The sequence below is a fragment of the Schistocerca nitens genome, chromosome 3 (assembly GCF_023898315.1).
Source record: "Schistocerca nitens isolate TAMUIC-IGC-003100 chromosome 3, iqSchNite1.1, whole genome shotgun sequence".
In the NCBI taxonomy this organism is placed as follows: Eukaryota; Metazoa; Arthropoda; class Insecta; order Orthoptera; family Acrididae; genus Schistocerca; species Schistocerca nitens.
In genome coordinates, this window is record NC_064616.1 from 246,976,262 (window position 1) to 246,988,724 (window position 12,463).

The window sequence follows — 12,463 nt, forward strand, 5'->3', positions numbered from 1 at the left end:
ATTTGTCTGAATCGGTTGCAGGAGATATATATATATATATATATATATATATATATATATATATATATATATATATATATATATATATATATATATATATATATATAATACCCCCTTTTTTTTGTCTTTGGGAAATATGTTTGCAGCTGGATATCCTTCAAATTTATTATTGATCCACGATAAATCAAAGTCTGACCACTAGGCACCGTCGTCTTCGTCTGATTCACCCGAAGCAGTTGGCAACCGTAGCGTTTGCCGAATTCTTCTGGGACATATTTCACTATCTTCTGACGAGTCTCCCAATTTTTTATGTCTAATGTCTTCTTCCTAATTGGTCAAGTCGGGGGGAGGGGGAGGGGGGTGCATGAGAAAGTACAAGGAGTACATTCCAGGGAGGAGAGAGATTCTAGCAGAGGGCTGTGAGGCACATTCCAAGTAGTAATCCCACCCCAGAGCAAGTGTCAGGAGGTCAAAACCCCAGATATGCAAAAAGAATGGGATACTATGGAGGATCAGGAAACTGTTGAATGGCGACTACACAAGATACCAAGAATTGGTACCATCACAACTGAAGAGATAGGATACCCACTTTGGGAAGGAGACACTCGATGGGACTAGTTCAAAAGATCCCAGTTGCCAGACGAACTCCATAATGATGGACCACGTCTAAGAATTTCAAAGCTGAAGGTGCCACTGAGGTATAAGCCAGGGAACCATAGTCCAGTTATGAAGAGACCAAGTCTTGTAAAGATGGAGAAGATTAGCACAATCTGCACCCCATAGTATATGGGCAAGGAAACACATAGCGTTAAGCTTCCACATGCAGTTAGTATTTAGTTGATGAACATAGGGCAGCCAAGTCAGTTTTTTTTATCAAAAAGAAAGCCCAAAAAACGGGACTGTGCAAAAACTTCCACATGCTGGGTACCCAAGTAGAGTTCAGGGACAGGATGAGAAGTAGTGATATGACATAAATGCACGAGCTGCACTTCTGCAGGAGAGAAATTGCAACCACGGGAAAGGGGCTACGCAGAGGCCCATCAGATGACACCTTGATGTTTGTATTCAACCACGGCCGAGTGGAACTATACAAAGTGCAAATATTGTTGACATACAGTGCAGGGGAGCCAGCAGCCCCCACAGAGGTCACCAGCACACTGATGACAATGAGAAAGAGTGACATGTGCACGCACACATGAAGGCCTCATGAGCCAGCCGAGTCTGCTCACATTTGGCAAGTTGCTTGCATACAAACTAAAACCATCCCTGACATTCATGATGCGCAGTCTACACAAATCTGATGGGATTGATATTTAATTGATAACTGACCATTTTTACATCAACATATCTGTGGTCTCCAAACACATATTTTCATAGAAATTTAGGAATGAAACTTTTAACATAGTCGCTCATGTACCCCTAATTGTAAACACTTTTCAACACAAACACTGATGGTGTAGTGGCCAAGTCATCTGACTGGGGAGCAGAAAACTTGCGTGTTCTAATCTCAAATACACTTTGCACTGTTTTTTTATGAATCTGAATTTGTAGAAATTGGAGGGGTAATAAGGTAAGTAAATCAATAAGGAATAATTAGGTATGCAAATAAATTCTGAAACAACTTGGATTTATATAGAATTACAATTTTAAACACCTTTGTATGAAAACAATTTTAAGACTGCTGCGACTTTGCCACAAGGGACCACAGATGCACGCTTGTTAACTGCAAAGCATAGGGCAGAGAGCACTTGTTTACTGTGAGGCAGGGGGGCAGAAAGTGTGAAGCAACAGTTATGTTATTCTCATTGTCTGTTCATCATATCTCAGTTCTCAACTCTGAAAAGTGAGGGCTTCCAGCAATAACCTTACATATGTCAATCAGAATTATCTGTCATCCATCAAGTGTACTTCTAGTGAATGTTTAGTGTACATCTGTAGAACGAAATAGGTTTTGTGGAATAATATAGTGATCTTCTGTAAGTAACACATGACTTGTGCAGTAGGTAATTTCTAAAATGTCACTTTTTGTTTATACAGTAGTATCCAGTGTGTTTCGTAATTTTTCAGTTTCACAACCTTAATCAATGATGTGGTGCCTTCATCCAACTCAGAAACAAATATTCGAGAGCCTGTCTCAGACAACAGCAAACAGGAAGTGACCAAAGCTGTTCTTTGGTTTGTGCGACTGTTTCATGGCAGATGTCTTATCAATGCACAAGTGCAAGTAGGTAGTTCCATATCTCAGTGTTTCAGATTGATAGGAGTGGCTATCATCAAGCGACTGTTTGAGCTGAAGAACAAGATGATTTGTATATGTTGCATTAACTGTATCATGAAGACAACAGTAATTCAGTTGTCGAAATTAGTAAATCTGGTATCAGTCATAAAGTTTTGGAAATGTCCATGATGGATGAGTATTATGAACCATTTACCGAATGATCTAACCACAGATCTATACCCTTTGAAGTAACAGTAAAAGCAGTACATTAGCCGAGAATCATCCAAATTAGAACCTGAAAACATTGCCAACTAATGGAGCAACAACAGCCCTAATAAAGTTGTGGGAGAGTGCTATCGTTAATAGAGGGACAAGATACAATAAATACCAGTCAATAAATAAATGACTATTCAATTTATTCGACTCTTTGCATCTTGATGAGGACGTGACAATGAGAAAACTCGAGCAGTGGACTGCACATGCAACACTTCAATATATGATCGACATGGACTGTATGCTTGCTGCATCATTTTACGCAAGTAATTTCATATCCGAGTATAAAATTCAGCAGCAAGACACCACAAAGTAAGTCCCACAGAAGGAAGAAGAAAATATCAAAGCTATACAGAAAATGGCAGCACTTGTCAGCATGCACATTGTGTCACAGTTTTAATTGTGATAACATGATAAACACTGACCACACATAATGTGAGTATTGGACAAACATTTGATGGACATTACTGTATAAGGGAGAAAAACAAATCCTTGATGCACTTGGTATATACAAAAACATTCATGCATGGCACAATATTTCATCACAGCTTCTGGAAAATTGTTGCCTAAAGTTTTGTTGTAGTTACAAGAAACAAAATGATAAAATTGGGTCCTCAGGTTATAGAAGAGATCAATTGTTTAACCGACTTGTTAAAAAATGTTTACATAACTTGTTCTAAATATGGGAAATCAACAAATTGAATTTCCAAAACTTATCTTGAGAACGTTGTAAAACCATATATTGCTGGTAAGTTTTGTCTCTCATTAGGTTCCTGGGGTGGACAAACTAATACCCTTATGTATGATACCTTCTTTACGGACAAGACGGGTCAACCAACATGCATGGTAAAAGTATTGCTGCCAGCTGTGTGACAGCCATGTGATGTGTGTCTTTATCACCATGTAAAAAACTATTTGAGGCTCCAAAATTGCAATATGCTTCTCAAAAAACAGTGAGAATTGCACTACCACACCAATGAAATAACGATTCATAGCATAATTCATTATCTTTCAGCACCAATTTTTTAGGTGATTTTACTGTATGTATGTTACGTAACAAAATTCCCAGAAAAAAAATATTTTTAAATGTAAACCAAGTTTGCTTTCTGCCGAATCGTCATAAGGAATGACTTAGTTGCGTGAAGATTTCATTCTTTAGATATCCGTGGTGTCACAAGTATATTTGCTTCGAATGTTTACCTCGAAAGTACCACCCATTCAGTTGTTGAAAGATCAATAAGGACTTTTAACATGGTGAGTGAATGGATCATTATAAAATAACCAGAATTTTAATTTTGTTTGCCATCTGTGTTGTTATTTCTTATTGATTTGCTTGCCTTACTAAACCACCTATTCCCATCAATTTTTAAATGCAAAAAACACAAATGAAAAAAAGTACATTTGAGATTCAAACACACGTTCTCTGCTCCCCCAGTCAGAGTCCTTTGTCACTACACCAGTGGTGCTCGCACTGAACAGTGTTTACAACAGGGGTCCACAAGTGACAGAGTTTCTTTCCTCAATTTCTAGGAAAAACGTGTTTTGGCAGACCCAACATATGTTATGAAAAATGTTCAGTTTTGAATTACCTATCAAACCCATCAATTCTTAGTACACTGCACATCATGAGCTTCAGGGGTGGTTTTCTCGAAAGTGGAGTGGTGGTGTGCCAAAATATCTCAGTCTCAGTTTAGGTGTACACAATTTACCTGACAAATGAGCTGAATCAGTTGGCCATTTCTGAGGCCTTCTCCTTGTCAGGGCAGATCCCTATGGGAGCTGAGCAAAGTACCAACTGAAACCTGGAACAGCCGATGGGATAAGAACTGACAAAAATTGATAGGGAGCCTCGAAAGCCCCAGTCATGGAGGGTAAGTAAAATACGATGGCACAATGCAGTGTCGTATGCCTTATGTAGGTCCAAAAAAAATGCAATGAGGTGTTGATATTTAGAGAAAGCCTGTCTGATTGCCATTTCCAACTGGACCAGATTGTCGGTTGTCAATCATCCCTTCCAGAAACCACACTGATAAGGGAAACTACAAGCAACCATCCTTTCAAGCAGTTTTCGTAGCACATTTGGGAGGCTGATGGGTCGGTAGCTGTCTAGAGACATACGACTTGGGACCACATTGCAGTATGAAGTTTAAGCAGTTTCCAGTCAGTGAGAAATTCATTATAAAATTTGACTTGGCAGATAGTGAAACAGGGGAATGTCTTTAGCTTATCATTTTTGCAGAAGAAAGGCAGACAGATAAGAAGAGGATGCCAAGGCTGTTGCAAAGTGGGTCTTAAGGTGTTCAGCATGGTCTGATTTATTGGTATAAAGACCGACCTGAAGGACAAGACCCAGAATAGTTGTTTATCATTGGCAGACGAGAGCACTGTGGAGCCTGGACCACAACTGGGATGAGGCACACACTTCCAGGGAGGAGGCACAGCACTCCCCACCGCATTTAATTAGGTAATGAGCCTTAGCACAAATTCATTTAAAGTGACAATATTTGCCTGCGAAGGATATTGCTTAAAACGCTGCAGGCAACTTTGGCAATCATGAACAGCTACTGCAATGTGTCTGGTCCGCCACGGCATTGGCCTGCAGCGTATGGGATCAGTAGAAATGGGAATTAGCAATTCTGGTGCAAGAGTGATCACATGGGAGACATCGTTGCAATCTGACAGACTGAGTGATGGAAACAGCAGATGCATACAACTGCCAGTTGACTCTCTGAAGCATCCAATGAGGTAGTCAGTCCACCTGGTGATTGCATGGAAGCAACTACATCACTGTAGAGTGGTCACTGTCACAAAGATTGAGTAGTGAGTGACCAATACCATGAAGCCACAAGACTGGGGGAAGAGATTATTATATCATGCTACGAGCCGCACTGAAGTGGGTACGAGTATCGTCATTGAGGTCACGGTCAGCACAAATCTGGTCAACTAGAAGGCCCCTACCAGACAAAGTGTTAAGTTAGACGAAATATCGATGTCAACTTTGTGCCAACAGAATGACAATCTGTTACTTTTAATAGAGAATGATGACACCATCCAGAGATAACCATGCAATCGGCATAACACGACAAATGGTGGTGCCTACTATACAGTACTATAAATGCAGGGGCTGCTCAAGCCCTTGATGCAGTTGCCATTTTACCTCCACAGTCTAAGACAAATCTTAAGGGAATCGTTTTACACATTGAACACAGTTTCTCAACCCAGAAATTTAACTGAAATAAACACCATTCATAAAAGCCTACAGTGAATAAAGCTACAAAGCTTGTAAATACTGAAGCATGTGAAGCCTGCTTTGACATGTGTCTAACTACAAAAAGGAATGGGTTGATTTACACAGCCAAGGGAAAAAGAATGGCTTCCTCTTACAAGACCACCTTAATTTATCTAGAGGGAGCTCTCTCCGAGTCCCAGGACAGGCAGACCCATGTAGCGAATGTGAACATTTTCTCGAACAGTTTGAACAACATTGCCAACAAACTACCTTTTCCAAAATCCAACATTATTTCTTTTCAAGCAAATATTCACACATCCAGAGGGTATCTCCATATCCACAATCACTATCTCTCAATTTATATGCTCTCCCAGTTACAGTCTGGGAGATAAGAAATATCTGTACAGACAAATTCATTCATTAAGTGTACCAGCAATCAAAACTGCTTTTACATTTAAAAAACTGGTATTACATCACACAGCTACGCAGATGAAATTGTATGAAAAAGAGACACACTTTCAATACCCAATGCAGACTCCTATGTCCCCACCCAACTTCTACAATACTCTTGTTGGAACATGTTTCTAACCAGATTAAATTACCCCATGGATCTTACTGCTTTGTGTATCCTATTGTGAAACCTTCCCTATGTACATTGCAGGTACATTATAGTACAGTTTCCCTCTGGCAACCGTATCAAGAAAAGTGAACCCTGAGAAAGTACATGTGATCTCGCAGTTTATCAGGAAGTTTTGTGAAGTTTTTCGTATCAAACTGAACAGATACATAAAAAATTTTGTCAGCAATATCAAATATCTAGATTCACTCTAATGATATAAAATCTTTAAGCAGTGTGCTACATCCCGTTTACTGTTGGTAGTGTGATGCACACGAAAGACAATGCTCCAAAATAAAGTTCCGCCATGCCAAATAGTTAAATATTATTTATAGGCTGCATACTAGAGCATCTTATTATCTGAAAATCAAATACTTTGACAAAACCACATCTTTACCAACTGTTAAGGAGCCCATTTCAAGTAATAACACAGATAACTGATTCTACTTGCCTGATTTGCTGCAGTATCCCCCGTTTGTGGTCCCCAAGCATTATGATCCACTCCCCAGTCTGACACAGCTGGTACCTGTGGTGCATCTCCAAATCCTTCTGGGAGTGGTGGTGGTGGTTCAGATGGCGGCTGACTAGCTTTTACCTCCTGTCACAAAAGTAAGTTTTAGATACACGGCAAACCTACAACAGATTATAGTTGCAAACAACTGACAGTAGCCAGCCAGCCAGCGTTTAAATTTCCTTAAAAGATGAGTGAATTTTATCGCAATGGGCAGAGGGGCTGTGTTTTTATGCTATTCTCCACAGTAATACAGCTGAACATTTACCCATTACCCATTTCTGCAACTGAAAAGTACTAGAATGAAACACCACACACAATTTTAATCCCATGATGACTGTATGAATCCATCCTCCTCATAATGACACTTTGGGTAAGGTACAGAAGCATCCATTATCTTTGATAATACCCAATAAAATGAGTTTGCTCATTAATTGATATGTACCTAAAGGATACAGATGAAATTTACTATGAGATTTTCAAGCCTTCCTCACAATGCGCACTGAAATCCTTCACCCACAGTACCTAATTATGATTACACAGGTCACGTATTGAAGTGACACAGCTGGAAATCCAAAACAATCTTTTCAAACTTAATTCAGTATTGACTTTCAAATTAAAACAAAATTATGTCATAATAACTCATTGAAGTATCCTCTTCCAACATGCAGAAAATGCTCAGCAAATTTTGATGAAGCAAACATGTTAAAAGCTATTTTCCCCATTATAAGGGGCATACACGTACAGTGGATAGCTTTCTTCTACATCTACACATATACTCCACAAGATACGGTGCAGTGCATTGTGGAGGGTACCATTACCGCTACTAGTCATTCCCTCCCCCGTTCAACTCACAAATGAGCGAGGGAAAAATGACTGTCTATACGACTCCAAATGAGCCCTAATTTCTCGTATCTCACCTTCGTGGTCCTTACGTGCAATGTACATTGGCGGCAGTAGAACTGTTCAGCATTCAGCTTCAAATACAGATTCTCTAAATTTTGTCATTATTGTTCCTCGAAAAGAACATCACCTTCCTTCCAGGGATTGCCATTTGAGTTCCCGAAGCATCTCCATAACACTTGCATGTTGTCCAAACCTACTGGTAGCAAATCTAGCAGCCCGTCTCTGAACTGCTTCAATGTCTTCCTTCAATCCGACCTGGTTAGATCCCAAACACTCTAGCAGTACTCAAGAATAGGTCCCAAGTGTCCTATGTGATCCCCTGTGCATGTAAACCATACTTTCCTAAAATTCTCCCAATAAGCCAAGGTTGACCATTCGTCTTCGCTACCACAGTTCTCACATGCTCGTTCCATTATATATTGCTTTGCAAAGTTACACCCAGATATTTGAACAACTTCATCCTGTCAAGCGGGACACTATTAATAGTGTGTCCGAACATTACAGGTTTGTTCTTCCCACCCATCCACATTAACTTACATTTTTTGCACATCTGGAGCTAGCTGCCATTCATCACACCAACTAGAAATTTTGTGTAAGCCATCTTGTATCTACAGTCACTTAAAGTCGACATCTTATCATACACCACAGCATTATCAGCAAACAACCACAGATTGCTCCCCACCAAATTATATGTCCTATCACACTTCCCTGGCATTACCCTTGTCTCTGATGAACACTCCCTATCGAGGACAACATATTGGGTTCTATAACTTAACCTCGTCTTTGAGCCACTCACATATCTCTGAACTTACTCCAGACACTCTTACCACTGTTAACAGCCTGCAATGAGGTACCATTTCAAATGCTATCCAGAAATTTAGAAATATGGAATCAGCCTGTTGCCCTTCATCCAAAGTTTGCAGTATATCATTTGAGAAAAGCGCAAGCCGAGTTTCGCACGAGTGATGCTTTCTAAATCCATCCTGATTCGTGGACAGAAGCTTCTCAGTCTCATGAAAGTTTACTATATTCAAAATGAAAATATGTTCAAGGTTTCTGCAGCAAACTGAAGTTAGGGATATTGGTGTGTAATTTTGTGGGTCTGTTCTTTTATCCTTCTTATATACAAGACTCACCTGCACTTTTTTTCCAGTTGACTGGAATCTTGTGCTGGGTGAGAGATTCACGATAAGGTAAGGGGTCAATACTGTAGAGTACTCTTTGTAAAAACAAACTGGGATTCCATCCAGACCTGATGATTTATTTGCTTTCAAATCTTTCAGCTGTTTCTCTATGCCAGGGATGCCATACGGGAGTCAGTCTGACTCTCAAATGATGGGATGTTTGTTTGAGTCTCCTGTGTGAACAATTTCTTGAACATGGAATCTAAAACTTCAGCTATCATTTTGTTAAACTGCCACACCAGACTAATCAACATGGGACAGAATGGAAGCCTCAGACTCTTAGTATTTTACACGTGACCACAATTTTCTTGGGCCAAGTATCGTCAATTTACAGCTTTCTACTATCTTACCCAAATAAACTCATGGAAGAGAGTTTATGGTGGGTCATGGCCCATCGAACATAGGCCGGTGTGAGGTGGAGCGTACACCATCAAGTTAAGTAGTGGTTTTGACTTTGTACATATGTACTGTTTGGGTTTTCCTTTTTTTTCATTTATAAATGTATAGCTATGGTGTTCTTTTAATCATTGACAAAGGTCTTCTTAAGCACTAGTGGGTTTTATTGTTGTTCTGAAGAAGGTGTAGTTATCTACACCGAAACCTAGGTTAACACTAGGTGCTTTTTTCACAATCAAGGCGGGTTTTTAGTTTTTTAATATACAGGGTGGCGCAGATGGATCGGGTGGTTTTAAAATACTTGTCAAACTGTCAATTGTAAAGGTATTGGATTGAAATAAAGTGCAAAACGTGTAGTTACAATGGAAGTTTATTAACAAAAAAATAGTAATGTTAGTTTTTAAAAATTACATCCATCAAATGCCCTCCTTCTCGAGCGACGCATTCTTGGAGTCGGTCCTTAACGTTCCGCATTGCCCGCTCAAGCACATCACCAGGAATTGATGTGATTTCGGTGTGAATTGCTGCCTTCAACTCCTGAATGGTCCGGGGTTTGTTCATGTAGACCCTTGCTTTTAAATAGCCCCATAAGAAAAAGTCACATACCGTGAGGTCCGGCGAGCGAGGGGGCCAATGGACATCTCTATTACGGGAAATCAAACGGCCAGGGAACAGAGCGCGTACAGCTTGCATTGATATCCTAGCGGTATGTGCAGTTGCCCCGTCTTGTTGGAACCACATATTGCCCATGTCGTAATTGTTCTCTTCAAGTTGTGGGAGAAGAAAATCTTCAATCATGTTCACATAACGCTGCGAATTAACAGTAATCGCCTGCTCCCTTTCATTTTCAAAAAAGTAAGGACCAATTATCCCTACCTTAGAAACCCCACACCAAACCGTCACTTTGTCACTATGGAGAGGCCGTTGGTGTAGATCTCTTGGGTTAGTGTCGGCCCAGTAACGGCAATTTTGCTTGTTTACGTATCCGTTAATGTGAAAGTGAGCCTCGTCAGACATCATGATAATCAGGTTTACATCTTCCAATAACTCCAACATCTGTTGGCTAAACTGAAGCCTTTGAAGATGGTCTGTTGGGAGAATCTTCTGTACCAACAGGATTTTATAGGGGTGGAATTTCAGTTCTTCGTTAAGAATCCTTTGAAGGCTCCGACGTGACATTCCAAGAGCTTGAGCACGACGTCTCGTTGATCGACGTGGGCTCGCAGTGACATCGCGTCTCACACGCTCCACGTTCTCAGGCGTTGTTATTGTTGGCGGTCTAGGCGTCCATTTTGGAGCACATGAACCAGTAGTGCGGAAATTATGCACCCAACTCAATATCGTATCTCGCTTAGGAACACTACCGCGAGGTGGGATGTTGAAACGCCGGCGAAAGGCACGCGTCACAGCAACAATTGACTCGTTATTGCGTATGAACTCTTCCACTGCGAAAACACGATGCTCAACGGACCACGTAGCCATCGCGACTGACTGCCAGCCTGCAACTGAAACTTCCCGTCCCCCCCCCCCCCCCACCACAGGACGAAGTCGCCGAACACCTGGCTCCCCCCCTCCAGACGTACAGTCCACTTCAAAACCACCCGATCCATCTGCGCCACCCTGTAGATGCTTTGTATGGGGCTATACCACAAATCCCATCTGATGTGCTCTTGATGAATAACTTCAAACATCTTAAAATAGGGAGTGTCATTGACATATCAGTTACAGGATTAGTCCACTAGCAAAGAAACAATGTCCTTATAGAACTATAATACACAAAAGTAATTCCCAGGCCAGCTCTTTCCATTAAGGAATTTTACAATATCTACTGAAGCTTTGTTTCTAATGTTTATATCCAATGGTGTAGCATGTGTAATTACTCGCCAATTTCAGGACCATGAATCTCTTAACTGCAGTTCTTTTTGGTCATAATTCAGAGGCAACAAAATTGTTAAAAGTATGTGCATACATATATCTCCATTATAAAATAACACTTAGTTCCTGACAAGTTACTATTGTGTGGCTGGTAAGGGAAAAAGAGGTTAGTTTATCATCTCCTCAGCTACAACGTCATTGGTGAAGCAGCAAAAGCTCTCCCAGGACAAGGATGAGTCCATTTCACATGGACCATCCTGTACTCATAAGAAAGGCAGAGGAAATTTAATCTGGATGGACAGATGGGGATTCATGATGCTGAAGAAATGGGAAATGAAAATTTTTCACGAATGGGGAATACTTTATTTCATTCCATATGAAGGATGACATTTAAATAAAAATAAATAAAGTCACATCTTTATTTGGGGACACCATATGTGTATTACTCAGTAACGCTCATACAATCATTGGGAGATGAAGCTACTTCTTGACAATTTGCCTACAAATAGCATTGCATGTCCTAACCTGACAAAAGAAGAAAAAAAAAAAAACCTTCAATATGCTTCTTGTATGGTAAAGTTTTCAGTTAAGTATGGTAATCACCCTTTTGAGCACATTTTCCTACTCAAACTGACAGTGCAATGCAACAATACGAACAATAAGAAATACAATCCTTATTTCCAGCAACTTATATCATCATCATCATCATCATCATCATCCCATAATTTTCTACATCTACATATATGAGCCACAAGACGGCGTGCAGTGCAGGGCCGAGGATACTTTCCAATTCTATTAGTAATTTGCTGACCCATTCCGTTCATACAGTCAATTATAGGAAAAAACATGCCTCTATAAATACCCTAATCTTTGATCATTTTCTCATGATCTGTGTGTGACACATATGATGGTGGTGGCAGAAATGTCATACAGTCTTCATCGAATACCAGTTGTTGAAATTTACCAAAACAGGGTTTCCTGATAACATAGTTATCTTTCTCCAATGATCCCAATTTCATTTTCAAGAGCACCTCTCCTACATTTTCATATGGGCAACAGGACTTTTCCCCACTCTAGCGGCACATCTCTGAATTTATTTGATGTCTGGTGCCATGCCTACTTGCAAGGTCTTCAAACACTGTCAGTATTCTAAACTTGGTCACACTAGCATCTTGTATTGGATTTGCCTTAGAGATGCACCATGCTTTCCCAGAACTCTTCCAACAAGCCTGTGTCTTCCATTTTTATACCTTGC

At 40.2% G+C, this 12,463-nt stretch overlaps 1 protein-coding gene across 2 annotated transcripts in view; it reads right to left on the minus strand.

Moving 5' to 3' along the window:
• The window catches only part of LOC126248204 (sorting nexin lst-4), a 104,832-nt gene that overhangs the window by 75,536 nt on the left and 16,833 nt on the right, over positions 1 to 12,463 (minus strand). For both annotated transcript variants that reach the window (XM_049949009.1, XM_049949010.1), the window contains exon 3: positions 6,788 to 6,934. In XM_049949009.1, coding sequence (XP_049804966.1) covers positions 6,788 to 6,934 — 147 coding nt within the window. The remainder of the gene's footprint in view (positions 1 to 6,787; positions 6,935 to 12,463) is intronic.